This window comes from Panthera pardus, unplaced genomic scaffold (genome assembly GCF_024362965.1).
Source record: "Panthera pardus isolate Hobbes unplaced genomic scaffold, ASM2436296v1 HiC_scaffold_20, whole genome shotgun sequence".
Taxonomy (NCBI): domain Eukaryota; kingdom Metazoa; phylum Chordata; class Mammalia; order Carnivora; family Felidae; genus Panthera; species Panthera pardus.
This window is the reverse complement of record NW_026526766.1, coordinates 57,741,723-57,765,365: the sequence shown is the minus strand read 5'-3', so window position 1 is coordinate 57,765,365 and position 23,643 is coordinate 57,741,723. Positions and strand designations below refer to the sequence as shown.

The 23,643-nt window shown below is 38.7% G+C and overlaps 1 protein-coding gene across 2 annotated transcripts in view; it reads left to right on the top strand.

Annotated features, from left to right (window-relative positions):
- RNF38 (ring finger protein 38) overlaps window positions 1–23,643 on the top strand; it is a 130,206-nt gene that overhangs the window by 41,672 nt on the left and 64,891 nt on the right. For both annotated transcript variants that reach the window (XM_053908098.1, XM_053908096.1), the window contains exon 2: window positions 19,765–19,835. In XM_053908098.1, the coding sequence (XP_053764073.1) occupies window positions 19,765–19,835 (71 nt within the window). The remainder of the gene's footprint in view (window positions 1–19,764; window positions 19,836–23,643) is intronic.

Below are 23,643 nucleotides of genomic sequence, written 5' to 3'. Positions count from 1 at the left end.
AATCAACTGAGCCACCCAGATACCCCATCATTACTATTGTAGTAATAGGGGACATCTTTCAGAAAAGGAACTGAGTGGGATCTAAATTCCAAACTGAATTTAGGTCTCTTTTCATTTGGATTATCAGTTAATATCAACCTTCCCATTGAGGTGATTTGGCTTCCCCAGGTACTTTATGATGCCCTTTATTTTTTTTATTTTTTTAATGTTTTTATTTATTTTTGAGACAGAGAGAGACAGAGCGTGAGTGGGGGAGGGGCAGAGAGAGAGGGAGACGCAGAATCTGAAGCAGGCTCCAGGCTTTGAGCTGTCAGCACAGAGCCCCATGTGGGGCTCAAAACTCACGAACTGCTAGATCATGACCTGAGCTGAAGTCGGATGCCTAACCTGCTGAGCTACCCAGGCGCCCCTAAAATAAACATTTAAATGAATTGTTTTGCCATTTTGAAACTGGTGACATTGGTATTTAGGAAATAAAAACCTACAAGTTTTGGTAATAAGAAAACACAGAATTGCAAAGCACTAGATTATATTTGCTATTTATTAAACCACTCAAGAAGGCCACAGCATCAACAGTGGTCTCTGAACATTTAAGAATCAGAACTGAACATTAACTATTGCTTATTTTTCAAATTCAGTTTCTCCCTCTAAATGATGGTCTGTTACCCGAATAGCAACTATGTAGATTTCACAGAATAATATAAATTATTAGTGTAATTTCATTCCACCTACTTTCTACTTTGGTTTTGGAAGGTAAATAATCCTTAGGTACAAGTCATGTCTCTGAAAAATTATGACTGTGGTGTTTGCCTCACATTTTCAACTTGCTAACCTCAAGTGTATTTAAGAATCTGCTTTATTTTAGGGGTGCCTGGGTGGCTCAGTCGATTAACGGCCTGACTTTTGGTTTTTGGCTCAGGTCATAATCTCACGGTTTGTGCACTGGCAGTGTGGAGCCTGCTTGGGATTCTCTGTCTCTCCCTGCCCCTCCCTCCCTCACTGTGTCTCTCTCTCTCAAAAAATAAATAAACTTAAAAAAAAAAAATCTTCATTTTACAACCAGTGTAATTTAGAGTAGGGCTGATCTCTTCTCTAAAATTTATTTATTTATTTATTTATTTATTTATTTATTTATTTATTTATAGTTTATTTATTAATTTAGAGAAAGAGTGTGAGCAGGGAAGGGGCAGAGAGAGGGAGAGAAGAGAGAGAACCCCAAGCAGGTTCTGCACTGTCAGCCCAAAGCCCAATGTGGGGATTGATCTCACGAACTGAGAGATCATGACGTGAGCCAAAATCAGGAGTTGGATGGTTAACTGACTGAGCACCCAGGTGCCCCTAAAATTTATTCTTTAGGACAGGCACTGTGTTCACATGGGTCAAAAATTCAAAAAATAGAGAAAAGCATACAGTGAATAGACTTTCTTTGACACCTGTTTTCCAACCTCCTAGTTCTTCCTAGACTTAGAGACAGTTGGTGTCATCACTTTCTATACATCTGTACTGCCCCATCTTTTTTACACAGCAGTGGCCTACTATGATGTTCCGCACATTGCTTTTTTTCTCTTTAACAGTATATAGTGGAGCTCATTCTTTATCAGTACATAAAGAACTTTCTCCCTTCGCTTCCTTACAGTTTTAGAGTGTTCTTTTATTAATGGGCATTTAGATTTTTAAAATCTTGGCTTTTACTCTTTCTACTGACCAAATACTTACTGAGCACCTGCTGTGCGCTCGGCACTCTTCTTTGCGCTTAGGATGGCAATGTAAAAAGCAGAGGGAATTTCCTGCCCCCATGTAGCCAGTTCTAATCTTGGGAGACATGTAATAAACTATGACGCATAATTTGTATATATATATCAATTTGCCTGAGTGTCAGTATATTTGTAAAATGAACTCTTAGAATTGGAATATCTGGTTTAAAGGATATGTGTTTTGGGGTGCCTGGGTGGTTCAGTCAGTTAAACATCCGATTTCAGCTCAGGTCATGATCTCACTAGTCATGGGTTTGAGCCCCGCGTCAGGCTCTGTGCTGACAACTCAGAGCCTGGAGCCTGCTTCAGATTCTGTGTCGCCTGCTCTCTCTGCACCTCCCCAGCTCGCACTCGGTCTCTCTCTCTCTCAAAAATAAATAAACATTAAAAAAAATAATAAAGCATACATGCTTTTTCCATTGGAGGTAGTTAACTGCCAAATTGCTCTTTTTAGAAGATGTGCTGGTTTACATCTGTCCTACAAGCAGTGTTTGAATGCCTGTTTTTTCATGTCTTTTCCAGCACAGTGTGTTATCAAACTTTTTGATCTTTATCAATCTGATGAGTAAGAAAGATGTGTCAGTACAATGCTCATTTGCATGTTTCTTTTGAGAAAAGCTTACTATTTGTATATTCTCATTTTTAGAGGTTCTTTGTAAGTTCCTGCTCTTTATTTATGCCTTATTTACTGTTCTTTATAAGTTACTGCATACTTTATTTATGACCCTGGAAAAGTGAGGAGTTTTTCTCATCAAGCCCTTTCATATTGTTGAATATAATGTTATATGTGAGTATGAATGTTGTGCCTGTGCTAAAAATCATAGCAGTAATTTAACTTTTCATTTAGGAAAGGTGTTAGAGGGTTAAAGGTTTCGACTTTAGGCTGAAGATTTGAATTTGTAAGAACTGAAGTATAAAAGAAGTATGTTATGTTACTATATTTGCTCATCATAAATAGTAGTTAGGTGATCATCCATGCTTAGCATATGCGTACGTGGCATTTTCTACTCAGTGTCTGAAATACGATTTGTTGAAGTTCACCTTTATCCCTGGTAAAATGGAAGGTAATGAATAGATAAGAAAGTCAAGAGTTGGATTAATTAATTCATTAATTAATTTTAATATTTTTATTTTTTACTTTTAAGTATTCTCTACACCCAATGTAAGACTCAAACTTGCAACCCCAAGGTCAAGAGTAGCATGTTCCACCAACTGAGGCAGCCAGGCTCCCCAATACTTGGATTAATTTAAAGCTCAGTGAGAATGCCTAGAAACACCAGTGAGATTACTTATTTTATAGTGTGAGAAATGGATTGCATTCAGGCCATATTTTTGTTCGGATTCACAATTTCTGCATTCTCTCTATGTCCCCTTACAAAGAATAAAGAGATGCTCTGGAAATTGAATTTTACTCCCTCCTATCTAAAGTCCTCATATTTCCATTCAAATAAAGAAAAGTAAAAAGTGGAGCCATTCCCTTTACCACTTACCCTCTTGTTAAAACTTAAGAAAACGGATCAAATCAGTCTCCTTCTCTTTGCTCCTGCCACAGTCCCCAACACTATTGCCTTGTTTTTATTTTCTTCTGTCTCCTCTTCCTTTGTCTCCTTTCTTAACTACTATTCCTCACCGCTTCCTATACATTTCACTATTCAAAACCTTTTACCTCTCCGCTATTTGCTTTTCTCTGGCTACAACTTCTCAAGAGATCTTTACCCCTTTCTGAAATTTCACCAGTCATTTTGATATAGATACAAAATGTTCTATAATTCTGTTGGAGGACTGGATGAGAGGGGAAGTAGAATAGGAGGGATGGAAGCATTTAATCTTCTAATAATTGCATGGCAGAAATCTGATAAATTCATAAAATTGATAGCTAGGAAATAGTCATAAACATATTACTTAGAAAAGTTGAGATCAGTGCTAGTGGAAATGCCTAGAAGATTTGAGGATACTTGCCTCTGGGAAGGAATGATGGGAACTAGAGTAATGGAGTTCTTTTTTCATCATAAACCATTTCATTCTGTTTTACTTTTTAAACTTATGTCTATGTGTTATCATTACATGCTGGTATTTCACAGAGTTATTGACTGAGAAATGCATCTTCATAGAATAGGTTAAAATATAAGATAAATGAAAGGGCAGAGATTTTGTCTTATTTATTTTCATGTCCCTGGTGCCTGGGATAGACCTGACACATAATGGGGGTTTGATAAATATTAAGTGAATGAAGCCATTGCACTGATGAAATTTCTGGAGTAGGAATGAGATTAGAACCTTCAGGATAGAAGGCAAATACTCTCTACTGAGCTGTAAGTGCCAAAGAGCAAGGAGCTTGCTTGCTTTTTGCATTGTCTTGCACACAGGTGTCTGGTACAGCGTGGGTACTTAGAAATGCTCAGGGCTCTCTTTAAAATGGACCATTCAAGCATTACAGCCCTAAGTATAAGAAGAAAGTGTACTCCCCCTAACTGTGTCTTGTAGGTCCAATTCAGTTGTAGTATACTCCTTGCATCCCAAGGTTGATTCCTTTTTGTTAGGCATAAAATCAGAGTTCCTCAACTGCACAAAGTCTTTATGTATTCAGTAAAACTTTTTAGTAGGGCCTGCTGTGAACAAGACTGGCATTAGGCTCTACAGAGGTAATAAAGATGAATAAGGGTAAATCTCCAATTCCACGGAAAATGTAGTCCAGCAGGGGAGATTGAATTTATCTGTATTTAACTGTTATATACAAGACATGTTATGAGGTGTAAGCAGCTTGTGTGGGAGAAAGGAGGAAGACGTAATTAAATCTCACTGAGGCTGGGAGGGTAGAGGAACTGATGGAAGTATAGACCAGAGAAGAGAGAGGAAAGCTTTTTTTGCCTTTCTTCCCCCCCCTCCTTTTTTCTCCCCTTTTCTTTTTCATCTTGTAGTTCCTTTCAGCTTTCCTTTGTCTCTGCATTTATTTAGTGGCTGTCATGAGCTAGAAAATGTACTTCATGCTAGAATATGAAAAGATAAGCTTATGGTCTGGTTGGAGAGACAGACATGTAACCAAAAAATTACAGTATGATGAGTGTGATGAGAGTTCTAGAAAAAAGTTAAGGAGTTAGGCAGTGTCTCACAGGCAAATCAGCAGTCTTGTTTGAACAGAAGTGTTAATTATAATACCATTTATTGAATTGCTATGTGCCAGGCACTGTGCTGTGAGCATTTTCATACATTTAATCTTAGTAATAACCCTCAGAAGAGCACATGGGTAACTCACTCGGTTAAGCATCTGACTTTGGCTCAGGTCATGATCTCACGGTTGGTGATTTTGAGCCCTGCTCTGGGCTCCGCACTCTCTCTCCTTCTCTCTCTGCCCTTTGCTCACTTGCGTGCATGCTCCCTCCCCCCCCTCCCCCCCCAGCAAATAAATAAATAACCCTCAGAACAACTCTGAAGTAGATGTAAGTAGACATTATTATTCCCATTTTATAGAGGAGAAAAGACGTATGATTTGTTCAATGACTTGCTTAAGATGACATTTTCAGTAAATGACTGAACTGTATCTAGGTCTGGCTTCAAGGTTCATTCTACTCCGAAAACAACCAGAGGAATCCTTATATACTGCTGGTAGAATTGTAAAGTGATCTGGCCACTTTGGAATACACTTTGGCAGTTCCTTAATACGTTCAATAGACGTACCATCTGATCCAGCAGTTCTATTCCAGAGAAATGAAAAACAAGCATCCACACAAAAACTTACTATGAATGTCTTAATGGCATTATTCCTAATATTACTGAAGTGGAAACAACTCATATGTCCATCAGTTGATAAATGAATAAACTAAATGTGGTTATCCATACACAGGAATATTATTTAGTCATAAAAAGGAATGAATCGATGCATTCTATAACATGGATGAACCTTGCAAACATTGTGCTAGGTGAAAGTCAGTTACAAAGATCACGTATTTTTATGATTCCATTTATAAGAAATGTCCAGACTGGACATATACAGGAATTAGATGAGTGGTTGTCAGGTGTGTGTAGAAGGGGAAAATGAGCTAATGGTCTTGGGTTGCTTTTTAGAGTGAGAAAATTGTTCTAAAATTGATTGTGATAATAGTTGCACAGCTTTGTAAATATACTAAAAATATTAATTTTATACTTTAAATGGATGAATTCTATGGTATATGAATTGTATCTCCATAAAGTTGTTTAAAACAACCCAAGATTGAAATTTACTTTTCTGCTGTACTTAGCTAGAAGCAGCAATAAGATCTTATTGTCACAGTAAATAGGCAGCTGATCCTCACAGAGTAAGATTTTCCCTTGCACATTATTTACCTAACATCAATAATGTCTTAAAGTATATTATCTGATAGAGCCAGTAGTCTGGCTTATAAACCTTAAGATTTCTAAAAACAGTGTAGTCTGTTTTATTGTTAAGTTCATTTGGAGAAAGTGTAGAACATTGAGAATTGATGAATAAAGTTGGGTTTAACCAGTTGGATAATACTTCAATCTTTGGAGCAGAAATATAGACCTTGTTTGTTGGTTGTTAAGACTCTGAAACCTCTAGGTGCGTTTCTCTGCAACCGCGCCATAGACTCTGGTATCCTGGTAGCAGTTGTGAAGGCTATTGCAAGTGATGTGATTAAAACCCAGAGAGATCATATTCTAGAATTTACCAGCCTCTCGGCCAAGTATTGGATACGGCTCAGTATGTTTTCGTGTCCTGCTATAAAATCAGACACTTAAAAAAAAAAAAATCCTGTTAGAGTGAAAAGGAAAAGAGCCCTGAAAGAACAGTAAATGGGAGCAGAACCAAAAAATTAGACTTAAGTGCTGAATGTCTCTTTCAGACAGTAATTGTAGTGACAGTTATATAAGAAGTACAAGCAGGAGGGGTGCCTGGCTGGCTCAGTCAGCAGAGCATGCAAGTCTTGATCTTGAGCTCGTGAGTTTGAGTTCCACGTTGGTGTAGAGATTACTATAAATAGATAAGTGAGTAAATAAATAAATAAAACTTAAAACAGTACAAGCAGGATTCTTGGGACTGGATTTTTTTAAAAGTCTACCTGTTGCATTTAGTGTAGAATGGACAAAAATGTAACTGTATAGTTTCCTTTTTTTATTTTGTTTTTAATGTTTATTGAGAGAGACAGCATGAGCAGGGCAGGAGCAGAGAGAGAGGGAGACACAGAATCTGAAGCAGGCTCCAGGCTCTGAGCTGTCAGCACAGAGCCCGACACGGGCCTCGAGCCCATGAATCGCAAGATCACGACCTGAGCCAAAGTCTGATGCTTAACCTGACTGAGCCACCCAGGCACCCCTAGTTTCTTTTTTTATTTTGCTGATTGAGATCAGATGCTTTTTAGCATCTATTTCAATTCCTTGAATTGCGGTGGCTGGTAGGCTAATTAAGTTTTCAGAAGACTGATTTGGAAGGGTTGTTCATGCCTTTAGAAAACAGGACTAGGTTTCAGAACAATCCATTAAATACATGTAGAATATCTACTATGTGCAGGGTCCTATTCCAGCGTCCTAAAGGATCTAAAAGCCATGTAAGACTGCTTAGAGGTTGGTCTCGACTGCTTTCTCCAAGGTACATTTCTCAGAAGCTGTTATAGATTTGGATTGGAACTTTATAACAGAAGGAATGGAGTCAAAATATTTGTCCCTACACTTAAGCTAACAGCTGTATCTTAGCAGAGCAGGCCATCTTAACAGTTGTCATTCTCTGGACAGGGTCTCAGGAGAAAGAAGAAAATGGATAGTTCCTTTCAAGAATGCTGTTCATGGTCATGAGGGTGCTATTGGAGTCCTCTGTTTGTCTCTTGAGGCTGTTGTCCCATCTGGTCTAATATTCCTAGGGATACTGGGAGCTAGCCTTGGAGCTAGGCCCCTTTTTTTTTTTTCATAAGAATCATGGAAAATCAAAATATAGATGAGCAAAAATAAGAAAAATATTTCCTCCCATCACTCAGGGATTACCAGTTAGTATCATAATATATTATTCTGAATTTTTATTATGCATATCTGTGTACATGTATATGTAACCAGTATGAAATCGTGTTATTTGTATTCTTTAAAAAAATTTTTTTTCATATTTTTCTTTACCCTGCTTTTTAATTTTAATTTTAATTTAATTTTATTATTTTTTTTGAAGTAGGCTCCATGCCCAACATGGGGTTTGAACTCACAACCCTGAGATCAAGAGTCATGTGCTCAGCTGACTGAGCCACCCAGGCACGCCAATACCTTGCTTTTTAAGTTATTTCATTTTGGTAAATTTTCATCTCATCTAATTTTACAATATTCGCATTTCTCCAGTTCTTTCCCAAATATTTTTTCCTTTTTTTCTTTTTTTTAAATTTTTTTTTTTTAACGTTTATTTATCTTTGAGACAGAGAGAGACAGAGCATGAACGGGGGAGGGTCAGAGAGAGGGAGACACAGAATCTGAAACAGGCTCCAGGCTCTAAGCTGTCAGCACAGAGCCCGACGCGGGGCTTGAACTCACAGACCATGAGATCATGACCTGAGCTGAAGTCGGACGCTCAACCGACTAAGCCACCCAGGCGCCCCCCAAATATTTTTTTCATCTGGTTTATTGAAACTTGTATACAACCTGGCATGCATATCTGGTTATTTTCCTTAAGGCTTTAAAATTTTTTTAAATTATTTTTTTAATTAAAAAAAATTTTTTTAGGGGCACCTGAGTGGCTGAGTCAGTTAAGCCTCCGACTCTTGGTTTCGACTCAAGTCACAATCTCACAATTCGTGAGTTTGAGTTCCACATTGGGCTCTGTGCTGACAGTGCAGAGCCTGCTTGGGATTCTCTCTCTTTCCCTCTCTCTCCGCCCCTCCCCTGCTTGTGCTGTCTCTCTCAAATAAACTTAAACACTTTTTTTTTTTTTTTTTTTAAATTAAGTAGGCGCTATGCCCAACACGGGGCTTGAACTCACCACCCCAAGATCAAGAGTCTCCTGCTCTACTGACTGAGCCAGCCAGGCACCCCCAGGTCTTTTTTTTAATCTAGCATAGTTCCTATCTTAAAATTTTCTTTTTAAAATAGTAATAACACTGACTTATTAAAAACCTGAGCCATCTGTTCTGCAGAACGACTTTGGGTAAGCTGATTGCTTTTTTGCGATGTTATTTGTTCATCTGTCTTCTGTATTTCCTGTAAGCTGGAAATCATATTCAGTAGTATGGTGGATGTAAGGGAAGTATTGTTTTGCTCAAATGCCAAACAGACATCCTGTCTGAATCTCATATTGTATCACCTCAGAATATATTATCTGGTTGGCCACTGGATTAAGATGATAGGAGTTGATCTCCTTACTGTGTAGTTCTCTCTGCAACTACCCGTAACCTGTGTAGTGTTACTTGGGCACTTATAAATTTCCATCCGCTTTTCACCTAATGATTTTAACCTAATTGATGACCCTTGCCTGAATCAACAGTTTTGTGGGGTTTGCAAAACATTGTTTCCTAATTCTGAAAAAATACCTTCAACATGTATTAGCTGGCATTCTTCTGTAATATAGAACTCGATAGAACTAAGGCTGTTTGATTACTCTAGAAGGTAGGGTAAATGCATGTTTTTTTGGTTTTAATTACCAGTTTTTGAAGTAAGCTGTTTTAATAGACACTTCCGGAAGTGATAAGAGAAGTCTTTTCTCCCTTTTTTTGAGTACTGTTAGAGACTCACAGGTTTTCATTGATGTGAATGTGTTTTGGCCAGCTATAGTCTTTTTTTGTTGTTCTGAATGCTCAAATTGGTAAAATTTTGGCCAGTATTTGCTGCTGCTTTTTGTCTCCTAGAATAGGTCACAGAAAGCATGTGGTGCTTATGTGGATGCTGTTGCTCTTCCCGTTGTCCAGTTTTGTCATTCAAATCTTCATTTTTATTTTATTTATTTTTTGGTTCCATTTTGAAAGTGTGTTTTACTTATTTATTAAAAGAGAAATATCTTGGGGCACCTGGATGGTTCAGTCGGTTAAGTGTCCGACTCTTGATTTTGGCTCAGGTTGTGATCTAAGGATTGGTGAGATTGAGCCCCATGGCAGGCTCTGCACTGTGAGCATGGAGCCTGCTTGAGAGTCTTTTCTTTCTCCCTCTCCCTCTTCCCCTCTCCTGCTTGTACACATGCACGCTTCTCTCTCAAAATAATTAAGTAAACATAAAAAAAAATATTTTTATTTTAAACTATTAGGGTTTGACCACAGGTCAGTTCCTTGTTGTTAAATGAATACATTAGTAAATTCAGGAGTGTAGTTTTTTTTTAATTTTTTTTTTTTTTTTTGCATTATTTATTTTTGAGAGACACAGAGAGACAGAGTGTGAGCAGGGGAGGGGCAGAGAGAGAGGGAGACACAGAATCTGAAGCAGGCTCCAGGCTCTGAGCTGTCAGCACAGAGCCCGATGTGGGGCTCGAACCCACAAACTGTGAGATCATGACCTGAGCCAAAGTCGGATGCTTAACCGACTGAGCCACTCAGGCACCCCAAGAGTGTAGTTTTAAAAAATACTCCTTTCAACCTAAAGTGCTAGATCTGGAAAATACTTTTGAATAAAAATCTAAACAGGTACACATTTTACTAATATTTTTATTGAAGTGTAGTTGACATACAATGTTAAGTTAGGTTCAGGCGTGCAACATAGTGATTCGAGAAGTCTGTGAGCTATGCTGTGCTCATAAGTCGAGCTACCATCTGGTACCATACAATGCTATTACAATACTACCAACTACATTCTTCGTGCTCTATCTTTCATCCCTGTGACATCAAAATCTTCATTTTAAAACCCTCAAATCTTTGTTTCTGAGGTGATAGGTAAATAAATAGCTATTGAGTCCAGGAGGTGCTTAAGAGGGGCCCACTTCATATTCTAGATTAAATAATGCAACCCCCTGTCTCAGATGTGCACAATGAAGAATAATCCTCACAGCGCTCAGAATGCCATGTTTTTATCACACACCGTCAAGAGTTAACCACCTTTAAAGATATGTGCACACTTTACCCAGGTCTTTAGTTTGGTATTGTGGTTTAATGCCTCTTGTTTTTTTATACCCAGATTTCAAGGAATATACATATGTCTCAACAATGTTTTTCTGCAGATGTTTATATAAGAAGATTGTATGTTTGTATTTTATAAACACAGTACTTTTATTTTTTCAAAGCAATGTGCAGAAGAGTCTCAGTTACATTCCAACTATCCTTGTTAGGACATGTCATTTGGAAAATCATCCTGCGTGTCAACAGGGGAATATGAGTTCTGAATGGGCCTGGGACTAGGAGGCATACATAGAACAGTGTTCTGTTTTAAGTATATCACATACTAGCATGACAATTTGCTATGTGTATTTACTGTGTTTTAATTTCCTTTTAGGAAAGGAGAAGTGGCAGGAGATAAGATCAGAAAGGTCTAGGATAGCCAGGTCATGTGAAAGACCTTGTAGACTAAGGTGTAAGGACTTTGGATTTTATTATGAGTGAGAGAAGGAACCTATGTTTTCAGAGGAGGAGTGACGTGATCTGTCCGAATGGTTTAAAGGGTCCTCCATGCTACAATATGGAAAATAGACTAGGGGGGAAGATAAGGAAAGTTCACAGGGAAAGAGTAGAACTAAGGAGATCGGTTAAGAAGCTACTGCATTAGTCCGGGCTTTGACATGGGTAGCAGCAATGGAGAACATATGAAGTCATTGTATTTCAGGCATATTTTGAAAGTAGAACCAACAGGATTTGCTAATTGATCAAATGTGGGATGTGAGTTGAAAGAGAGGAGTTGAGGATGATGCCAAGGGTTTTGGCCGGTGGTGGTGAACAGCTGGTGAATAGTTTTGTCATTTACTGAAACTGGAAGAGGGGTGGTTTTGGAGGGGAAGATCACGAGCTCGGTTTTGGGTACGTAATGTGTGAGATGCTAGTTGGACATCTAAGTGATACCGAGTAGGTAGCAGTATATAGAAATGTGAATTTTCTTGTGGTGGGAGGTGAGGACGTCAGGGTTTGGAGATACCGATTTTGGAGTTATCAGCCATGGGACTAGTCAGGATCACTAAAGGAGTAAATATAGACAGAAAAGAGAAGTCGGAGGATTGATCTTTGGAACATTTCAGCCTTTAGAAATTGGGGAGATGAAGAGACTCTACCAAATGGGACTGAGAAGTTGCAGTCAGTAATGTGGGAAGTTTCCCTGAGGCCAAGTGAAGAAAAGGGTTTCAAGAAGGAGAGTGGCATCAAGTGGGTCAGATGCTGCAAATAGATCACGAAAGATGAGGACGCAGAATTGACGGTTGGATTTTGCAGCGTAGTGGTCTCTGGGAACATGGCAAATAGTGTCTCTGCTTTATATCACCACCTTGCTCCTGTTGACTAGAATCCTAGCTGATGGCAGTTGCTCTGAAACTTCACTTCCCACCACTGTTTGACCCTTGGCCTCTTTACCTCCCTTAGTTCTAAACTTTGGGCTCCACACTCTCACTTTAATCCTCATTTCTGTTCTCTTTCCTCAGTTTTGCACATTTTTCTGAGTTTTCCCAGGATGATGCAGGTCTCTTCCCTTACAAGGCTTCTGATGTGATTTGTTCCTCCGGGCCCAGCATCCTTTGCTAGCTAATGTAGGATTTGTAACCATTTTTGGTGTGTCTCCTGGATTCTTGGTAATCAGGTGAAGTTCAGTAGGCCTCTTTCCAGGAGAACATTTTTAATTGCATAAAGTAAAATACATGAGGTTACAAAGGAAATCAATTAGACTGGGATGTAGTTATAAAAATAGTAAAAACTAATTTGTAATAGAAATACATTTGCATCTTATAAATGCATTAAATAATATATTTTAGCAATGTGCCTAATAGCTATCATAAATTCAAACTAATGATAAGTGTAAATGACATTTCAGTATACCTGTAACAACTATTGTATGAAAATATTTATGGTTTTTAATAGTGACAGTGTCACATACTGTCCATACTAATGTGGTTTGTTGCTATATTCACAAGAGAATGAATTTTTACATTTTATTTTCAAGTTAATGATACTAAAGATAAAATTTTGTTTCCATGGAAGTCTTGGGTCCCAAGTTAAGAACGCCAAGTGAGAAGTGTAATGCTGGTGTGAGCAAACCATGGAATGGGCCACCAGGTGGGAGGACCAGCCTTGTCTGCATGGAAGCATGCTGTCACTTTGGCCCCCTGGCCCCTTCTCTGCCTGTGAGTGCCAGGGCATGCTCTTTCTTACTTATTTTTATTTTTTTTTAATGTTTATTTATTTTTAAGAGAGAGAGAGACAGAGGGCAAGTAGGGGAGGTGCAGAGAGAGAGTAAAGAGACCCAGAATCTGAAGCAGGCTCAGCCCTGAGTTGTCAGCACAGAGCCCCATGTAGGGCTCTAACCATGAGCTGAGATCATGACCTGAGCTGAAGGCAGACCCTTAACCAAGGGAGCCACCCAGGCGCCCCCAGGGCACGTTGAGCAGGAATGATAACTTCATAAAATGTATTTGAAGAAAGAACACTCATGGTGAACACCATCTAATGTGCATTTATTTAGCTTGTTCTCTACTAGATTCTTTCACATTTCAAAAATTGGCCCTCTTGTTTCTAATGTTGCTGCTGTGTACTTCTTTTCTGATTAGCTTATCCAAAGCTACCTTAAGACATGTATTTTATTCTTCAGGATTCGGCTTTAGTCTGTCAACATCCTTTGTCTTATGGGACAGGGATAGAGAGGGAAGCTGGTGGTTTTGTGTATTCTTTCACCTCTAGGGTGCTTCTGCATTGTTTTCTATCCAAAGGCCCTTCCCTTAATGGCAAAAGAGTGAGCTCTGATATTCAGGGCAAAAGGTCACAGAGAAACCCAGCCCATTTTAACATTGGGTTGTATGTTTTCTTACTGTTGAGTTTTGAGTTCTTAGAATATTTTTGGATACCAGTCCTTTATCAGATACGCATTTTGCAAATATTTTCAGCCGTTTGTGGCTTTGGTTTTTTATTCTCAAAATGTCTTTCACAGAGCAGAAATTTTTAATTTAAAAGAAGTCTATCTTAGCAAATTTTTCTTTCACGGTTTAAGCTTTTGGTGTTGTATCTAAAAACTCATTGTCAAACCCAAGGTCTCTTAGATTTTCTCCTTTGTTATCTTTTGTAAGTTTTATAGTTTTATGTTTTACATTTAGGTCCATGATCCATTTTGAGTAATTTTTGTGAAAAGGTGTAAAGTCAGTGTCTAGGTGGTTTTTGTTTTTTGTTTTTTGTTTCTGTTTTATTTGTGGATGTCTGTTCATTTGTGGGACTTTTATTTTGTTTCTTTGTTTTTAAAGTGTTTTATTTTGAGAGAGCTGTCGAGAGAGTGGGAGGAGGGGCAGAGAGAGAGAGAGAGAAGGAGAGAAAGAATCCCCTGCAGGCTCTGCACTCATAGTGCAGGTGGGGGGCTTGAACTCATGAACCATGAGATCATGACCTGGGCCAGTCAAGTGTTGGACGCTTAACTGACTGAGCTACCCAGACGCCCCTGTTCATTTGTTTTTAATACTTTCTTTCAGAAGAGATTTTTAAGTTGCTAAATAATGTATCTCAGTCTTTATCTCTCCAGCTTTCATGGAGTCCCAAGTTTTTGGTGATGGTCCCAAGTGGTGGTCTCTCCCACAGTCATTAAATGATATGATGTGAACTGTTTCCAGCACAATTGCATCTTTCTTAAACTGTGTTCAGTAGAAACACAGATGACATGATATGTTAAAATTTTTTTAATGTTTATTTTTGAGAGAGAGACAGAGAGAGAGGATGAGTGGGGGAGGGGCAGAGAGAGAGGGAGACAAAGAATCCAAAGCAGGCTCCAGGCTCTAGGCTCTGAGCTGTCAGCACAGAGCCTGACGCAGGCTCGAACTCATGAACCATGAGCATGAACCATGAGATCATGACCTGAGCTGTGAAGTCAACATTTAACCAACTGGCCACCCAGGTGCCCCTGACATGATATGTTAAATACAAGGGTTTTGTGGAAGAGTAAAATAATGTCTGTCTTGGTACCTCTTTGAAAGTATCTAATGTATACTTATAACTGTCAATTCTTAGGGTTTTCTTTCACTAGTCTAACTTTAATATTACATGGTTATATTTAATATTACTAGGTTAATAGTGGCTGGAAGTATAATTTTACTAACTCCTCTTTAAAACACATCTACCATATTTTTGACACAATAGCTGATGTTATGATTTAATTTGTCATTCTACTTTCTCAGGAGATTTTAATATTTGGGACATTATTGTATAATTCTTTCTTCCAAATCATGGATTTGGAATATGTTAAATGATGTTAACTGATAATAATACCAGAGGGCACGTTGTGGTTTATATTACTCTATCCATAAGTGTACTTTTTGGCAACTGTGTCTCTCCCCCGCATCCTCCCCCAAATTATCATCCAGTGTCAAAAACTTGTTAAGTATATTCATAAGTGTATTTCTGAAAAATAGATATAATATCAAATGCTTTTCAGCATCTTTTGATGTGATCAACCTTTTATTTTTTAATTTTTAATATTTATATATATTTTTAATTTTTTAAGTTTTATTTATTTATTTTGAGAGAGAGAGAGAGAGAGAGAGAGAGAGAGAGAGAGAGAGAGACAGCTGAGTGGGGGAGGGGTAGAGAGCAAGGGAGAGAGAGAATCCCAAGCAGGCTCTGCACTGTCAGCACAGAGCCCAACACGGGGCTCGAACCCACGAAACCATGAGATCGTGACCTGAGCTGAAACTGAGAGTCAGATACTTACCAGCTGAGCCACCTAGGCACCCCATATTTTATTTATCTTTTAAAGTAAGCTCTATGCCCAACGTGAGGCTCAAACTCATGAACCTGAGATCAAGAGTTGCATGCTTTACCAATTTGGTCAGCCAGGCATCTCAGAGCAAACTTTTTGACATTGTTTCTTGACAAATTTTATCTTAATACTTTCTTGATAAATTTTCTTTTTTTTGAATTCATGTAAGGAATCAGGCTTCTCTTAGGTAAACATGAGTAGATTATGATGACATGTTATATTACATGTGTTGTCACTGTACTATACATACTGTGTATGCTGCAGTTTTATTTAGTGTTTTTAGTCCTGTGTTTGAGTGAGATTAATTTGTTTTTTTAAAGTTTATTTATTTTGAGAGACAGAGATAGTGCACATGAATATGTGAGAGCACCAGTGGGAGAGGGGCGGAGAGAGAATACCCCCGCCCCCAGCCCCCATGCTCAGTGCTGTGAGGGTGGAGCCCTCTTGGGTTCATTAACTGAATCATGAGATCATGATCTGGGCCAAAGTCAAGAGTCAGGCACTTAACTACTTGAGCCACCCAGGCACCCTTCTGGTAAGTTTTTTTTATTCTTTGTAGTTTTTAAAAAATTTTCTCTGCTATTGCCAATGTAATTATTTTTTCTTTCTTTCTTTCTTTCTTTCTTTCTTTCTTTCTTTCTTTCTTTCTTTCTTTTTCCTTCCTTCCTTCCTTCCTTCCTTCCTTCCTTCCTTCCTTCCTTCCTTCCAAGTATAATTGACATACAGTGTTAGTTTCAGATGTACAGTATATTTCAACAATTCTATACATTTCTCAGTGCTCATCACAGTAAGTGTACTCTTAGTCCCCTTTATGTGTTTCACCCCCACCCACCTCCCCTCTGGCAACCACCTGTTCTCTGTATTTAGGACTCTAGGGTTTTTGTTGGTCTCTTTTTCATTGTTTTGTTTTGTTTCTTAAATTCTACACGAGTGAAATCATATGGTATTTGTCTCTGACTGATTTCGCATCGCATTATATGCTCAAGGCTCATCCGTGTCATTGCAAAATGGCAAAATTGCATTCTTTTTTATGGCTGAGGAATATTTGAACACACACACACCCCACATCTTTATCCATTTGTCTGTTGATAGACACTTGGGTTTCTGCCATATCTTAGCTATTATAAATAACACTGCAATAAACATAGGGGTACATATATGTTTTTGAACTAGTGTTTTCTCTGGGTAAATACCCATTAGTGGAATTGCTAGGTCATATGGTAATTCTATTTTTAGTTTTTTGAGAAGCCCCCACACTCTCTTCTACAGTGGCTGCACCAATTTGCATTCCTACCAGCAGTGCGTGAGGGTTTCTTTTTTTCCCACATCCTCACCAACACTTGTTATTTCTTGAGTTTTTTATCTTAGCCATTCTGACAGTATTTTCTCTTTATCAATGCATAAGAGTAACATAGGATAAAAATCTACCTTTAAACAAGTCTAAAAGACTTATTTCAATATGTATGAAATTAAAAAGTTTAATATTAAGAAAATGTGTCAAAGTAGGCAGCATTCTTTCTCAGTTGCATGTGGAATAATTGGACATCTGAATTGATGGTGTGGTGAATTTTACAAAATACAATGTAATGTCTGCAGTGGTGGCAGATGTCTTAGGTTCAACTAAGCATTTATGTATTCAGAATGATAAAAAGACCATAGGTCTCACTTGGCAACACTTTATTCAGAAGGATATAAGATGATAACTATAACTTGTCTATAAGATAGTGGGAGTCCTGGGGCACCTGACTGGCTCAATTGGTAGAGCATGTGACTCTTAATCGTGAGTTCAAACCCCACATTGGGTGTAGAGATTACTTAAAAATAAAATCTTAGGGGTGCCTGTTAGCTCAGTCGATTGAGCGTCTGACTTCAGCTAAGGTCATGATCTTGCGGGGATTGAGCCCCTCATCGGGCTCTGTGCTGACAGCTCAGAACCTGGAGCCTGCTTCGGATTCTATGTCTTCCTCTCTCTGCCCCTCCCCACTCGTGCTGTCTGTGTCTCTTTCAAAAATAAATAAACATTAAAAAAAATAATAAAATCTTTAAAAAAAAAAGATAATGGGAGTCCTTGTGGAAGTTCATGTAACACTTCATACTTTCCAAAGTGTTCTTTTCACAACTCAGGTTCAGAGATGATAACCACTTTGGGTGCCACAGAGAAATCCATAGGCATAGTTTCAAGGATCCTCTGCAAGGGACATGCCTAATTACGTGTCACTAGACTCAGAGAAGCTCAAAAACATGGCTTGCTACTAAGTGTTCATTGTACTTCTAGATGCAGATGCAATTTACTAGTTTGGCAACTTTATATCATAAGCAGTGTTGCCAAGCGACATACAGGTAGCATGTTGTTTTAATCAGTTTAAGAGGGATTAACCCAAGGTCAAATTCTCATACATAAGAAGAAGGGGTTTTGCTCATCTTTGGTAGGCAGTCATGCCTGCTGACTTTTTGTTTATGCCTTTTGTTTTAGCTATCTTTCAGAAAGTTTCTCTTATCCCAAGATTATTTTTTAAGTCTACATTTCCTTTAAAACTGATTTCATTGTTTTTACATTTATATAGATCTTTGAGCCACCATTTTCTGTATGGTGTGATGTAGGAACCAAACTTTTTCAAATGGCTCATCAGTTCTTGAATCATTTATTGAATAATCATTTGTTTTCCTATTGGTTAAAAATGTCACTATTATAGAGCAGTCATTAGGAGATAGTTCTTCAAATTAACAAAGAGGTGTAGTAAAAAAGTATACTTTCAAAGTAACAACTGATTTATAATCTTATATGATTGTGTATTCAACATTAAAAAAATAAATATAAATGCTTTAATTTTGTAAATTTTAAACTTAAAATTTTAACATTTAAAATTTTTATTTTAAAAATAAAAATAAGTGTTTATTTATTATTATTTTTTTTTAACGTTTATTTATTTTTGAGACAGAGAGAGACAGAGCATGAATGGGGGAGGGTCAGAGAGAGAGGGAGACACAGAATCTGAAACAGGCTCCAGGCTCTGAGCCATCAGCACAGAGCCTGCCGTGGGGCTTGAACTCACAGACCGCGAGATCATGACCTGAGCCGGAGTCGGACGCTTAACCGACTGAGCCACCCAGGCGCCCCAAGTGTTTTTTATTTTGAGAGAAAGAGAGCGTGCACGAGTGCGCTCACACACAAAGTGGGGGGAGGCACAGAGAGATTGGGAGAGAGAGAATCCTAAACAGGCTCTGCACTGCTAGCACAGAACTCAACTCAAGAGCTCAATCCCACAAACCATGAGATCACGACCCGAGCCAAAACCAAGAGTTAGATGCTCAGCCACCTGAGCCACCCAGGTGCCCCTTAAACATTTTTTAAGATTTTATTTTTTTAAAGTTTATTTATTGCGAGAGAGGGGCATGTGCAAATGGGGCAGGGCAGAAAGAGGAGAGAGAGAATCCCAAGCAGGCTTGCACTGTCAGCACAGAGCCTGATGCAGGGCTCAAACTCATGAACCATGAGATCATGACCTGAGTTGAAATCAAGAGACAGATGCTTAACCAACTGAGTCACCCAGGTGCCCCTTAGGTTTCATTAAGTAATATCTACACCCAGCTTGGGGCTCAAATTCACAATCCTGAAATCAAGAGTTGGATGCTTAACTGACTGAGCCAACCAGGTGCCCCTAAACATTTTATTTTTAAGTAATCTCTCTATACCCAACACGGAGCTCAAACCTACAGCCCCAAGATCAAGAGTTGCGTGCTCCACCAGCTGAGTGCCAGCCAGGTGCCCCATAATTGTGTATTAGATGGTATTGTCTATATGCTAAGAGTTTATAGTGTCAGCTTTTTTCTCAAAGGAAGTATATATAGTCTGAATAGGGTATGTCTATATTTTTAAATAGGTTTGCCTTATTGAAGGCTGTTGGGCTTACTTAGGTGGCCATGCTTTGAAAGCTAACTGCTCAGTATAGTAGAAAGTGGTGAATAAGGGGTTTGAACAAGATTCTAGTTTCAGATACACCACTTCACTGACTGCTACTTTGTGCAAGACAGCCTCTCCGTGTTTTGTTTTGTTTAAGCTGCATGAATAATACAATCTCTATCCTGCCTACTTCTGAGTATTGTTGAGGATTAGATGGGATGATAGAAAAGCACTTTTAATTGGAAAAACAGCTTAAATGTAAGGACTTAATGCATCTTAACTTTTCCTCCCTTTCTCTTGTAGGTAGTGTTGGTGCTTCTTTTCAGTGCCAGTCCATCCATCACGACCACATTTGTCATGATGACAGTGACAAGGTGAGGTCTGTGTTGATGTCTATCATGGTGAAAATGCATGCTGCCCTTATATTGTTGGATTTACTTGCATAACTGTGGACATGGGGCCAGGAGGGTGTGCCTGGGGAGGCACGATTTTGAGATACAGAAGGCCTTGCTGCTGTATGTGTCAGATTATTAGACCACTCCAGAACACTTGAGGATAATTTTCAGGAAGTGGGCTGGTCTCTTAATAAAACCTCCATTTTTTTTTTTTTTTTTTTTTTTTTTTAATGCTCATCCTTGTCCCTGTCACTTTGCTTCCTCGTTTCTTGCACAGACTGGGTGGATTATCTTAATATATGAACAGGTGCTCCCAAAGCTGCTAATTGTCTCAGCAATTTGTGTCTGTTTCTAGTTTGAATTATCTTAGCCACTTTGATTTGGTTTTTTTGTTTTTTTTAGTTGATTGTGTTGCATTACCATTTCTTCTCGTACTTACTTTTTTTTTTTTTTTTTTTTTTTCCTGTTTCCAAAGCCCAATCGAAATGTTGAGGATTAAGAATGGAACCTGTCTAATTCATGCAAAAGAAACCTGCTTAGGGCCTGAGGGTTTTTTTGTTTGTTTCATTTTTTGTTTGGTTTTTAAATCAGGTCCAAACTGTTGGCGGTTTTGTTTCATTTTGGTGTTTTGCTTCTTCTCTCAAGCAGCCTGGTCTTGGGGACTTTCCAGTACTCATCAGCACAGTTGATGGCCCAGCCCTTGCAAGTAGATACTAATGTGGGCTTGGTGCTTGGAACATCTGGCTGCTGATGTTGGATGGACTTAAATTTAGTCTTTTCCATCATCAGTTTCCAGTGGCTTCCCTCCCATTTCCTGTGTCTTACATGGAGCAATGTATCACTCCCTTGGTAGTTTTCCCAGGCAAACCAATCCAAGTGATCCTTTTCTCTGCTGTTTTAATCAAGATCCTCCTCCCTCATCCTGTTGGAGCTAGATCAAGAAGTTTGGTTGGTCATTGGGATTTTCCAAATGGTTTTCTTTGTTCTGTGTGTTGATCTCCCTGGCTTTGTGAGCTTTGCCGAGACAGATTTCAGCCTGTTTACAGAGAGAGTGGTATGCTTTTAGCATTCCAGAATCTCTTTTATTATTATAGTAATCCAGAGGCATGCATTTAACTTCTAACTTTTTAATAGCAAGCCACTGAAAGATACTGCTAGACTATATACAGTTAGCTCTGTAAAATTCAGTATACCAGAGATTTTAGAAATGAGCATTTGGGAAAAAAAAAAAGTGATGATAGAGGGAAAGGCAGAATCACTTTAGGCCAGTAATATTGCTTACAACTGTTCTTTGTAATTGTGAAGATGTTTTGGGGTTAAGTTTTTCTTCCCTCTGCTAAGTATAATATGCTTTTCTCCATTTGTTCATTCGTAGTGGTGATGCCAAACTGTGCTCTGTTCTGTCTCCAGATAGAGTCTGGAGATGAGATTTCTCTCTACCTCCACAAGTTGCTTGCCATCTACTTGGAAATATTTTTGCTCCTAATTTCTGCATCTTTCTATGACCGATTTTGTGCTTTTAGGAGATGGCACTTTTTTCTTAAAATACACGGGGAGAAGGGAAGAGAACTTTAAGGGATTTTGTCATTTGACCAACAGATCAAAGAATTGTGAGAAACTGCTCTCCCCTTTGTCCTGCCTGCTGTGTGTTGTATACTTATGATTGTTTCCCAGAGGGAAATGGAGAGAATGGATTAGAGCCTCTTGACTGTGTATTTATAATTTATTCAATTGATTCAGTCAGATTTATTGACTGGCAGCTATGTGTCTAGGCACTTACGAAATATATCAGGATACAAAACAAAGATTGCTGTTTTTTCATGAGTGTACAGTCTTGCTGGGGGGAGGCAGCCAATAAAAATAAACACCATACATAAATAATATGTTACAATAAGTGCAGTGAATTAAAGAAAATGTAGAGCAGAATAAGTGGGATGAGAACCACCAAGAGTTGGATAGCAGATTTGAATAGGATCATCAGGCATTATTCTAGGGAGGAAGGCTGTGGATAGCATGTCTAAAAATTAAGATCTTTATGTTTGCAACAGCTTCTGACTTCTTTAACAAATGGATATTGGTTTTGTAAAAGCAGAAACAAATTGAGCCTGCTACCTGACACATAGCACATAGCACTTGGATGTGTTTGCATACACATACATACTCACACAAGTACACAACACTCAAAGTATTCTCTCACTTTGAGAATTGAAGGGATTATAGGACTCAGATAATTCAACTCTCTTTTTATTTTTTTTTCACATTTATTTATTTTTGAGAGAGACAGAGTGTGAGCAGGGGAGGGGCAGAGAGAGGAGGAGACGCAGAATCCGAAGTAGGCTCTAGGCTCTGAGCAAGCTGTCAGCACAGAGCCCGACACGGGGCTCGAACCCACGAACCATGAGATCATGACCTGAGCCGAAGTCGGACGCTCAACAGACTGAGCCACCCAGGCACCCCTCCAACCCTCTTTTTAAAATAAACTTGGAAGGGGTGCCTGGGTAGCTCAGTCGGTTGACCGTCTGACTTTGGCTCAGGTCATGATCTCATGGTTCGTGGGTTCCAGCCCTGTGTCGGGCTCTGTGCTGACAGCTCGGAGCCTGGAGCCTGCTTCGGATTCTGTGTCTCCTTCTCTCTCTGCTCCTCCCCTGCTCATGCTCTGTCTCTCTGTCTCTCTGTCTCTCTCTCTCTCTCTCTCAAAAATAGACATTTGAAAAAAAAAAAAAAAAACCAAACTTGGAAGCTGTGACCCCACTGGGAGAAATGACTTGTTCAGGAGTCACCCTACAGTGCTGGAGCTAGACCAGATCTTCTGTCCCTTATACAAGTCATGCAAAATAATTGCTTAGCTATTCTGATTGTGAAAACATTGTCCCAACACATGTTGATGCCTCGCTTATTGTCCTCACTTAACTTTCAGGCATGGTCCATTTCTCAGATTTGGGAACAAAACATGATTTTTCTTAAAAGTTGCCTCAATTTTAACTCATCTGTATGTGACTGGGGATGGAACCAGGGGGTGAGATGAATTAATTTGTAGCCTCAATGGTACACTTTCCTAGAGTGGCCTGGAACAGTTCCCAGAATGCTGGTCACTTGAGAGAAGGAAATGGGAGAATTCTTTCTAAACTGGCATGTATGTGAATGGCTACTCAGGGCAGAAGTCTTTTCTGGACAAAACTTCCATTTGTCACAGAAGAAGGTACCAATCTGGTTTGTGTAATGCCATGCAGACCACTACTTTCAGGGAAGGTAGGAAATGTGTGACTGTTTTTTCTTTCAGGACTGTATACTTTATTGTAACCTTGATATTTTAATTTTTTTAGGCTTTTAAAAAATTACACTTTGATTCTAAAAAGATATGTAGCACTAATTTTAACCCTTCTACCCAGAAGTAATAATTGGAATTTAGTATTAACAAGATTAACTAGTTATATTTGTATAATTGCAAATAGTGGTTATTAGTATATCCAGAGTTGTACGACTATCTCCGCCATCTAATTTTGGAAAATCTTCACATTCCTCACTGAAAAACCCACAACCATTAGCAGTCACTCTTCGTTATCCCTTGCCCCAGCTCCTGACAATCACTAATCATTGTCTTTATGGATTTGTCTGTTCTGTACATTTTGTATAGACAGAATCATAGAATATGTGGCTTTTGTGTGTGGCTTCTCTCACTTAGCATGATTATCTCAAGATTTGTCTATTTTGAAGCATGAATTCCATTCCTTTTTATGGGTGAATAATATTCCATGGTGTGCATCTAATGCTTTTTGTTTACCCATTC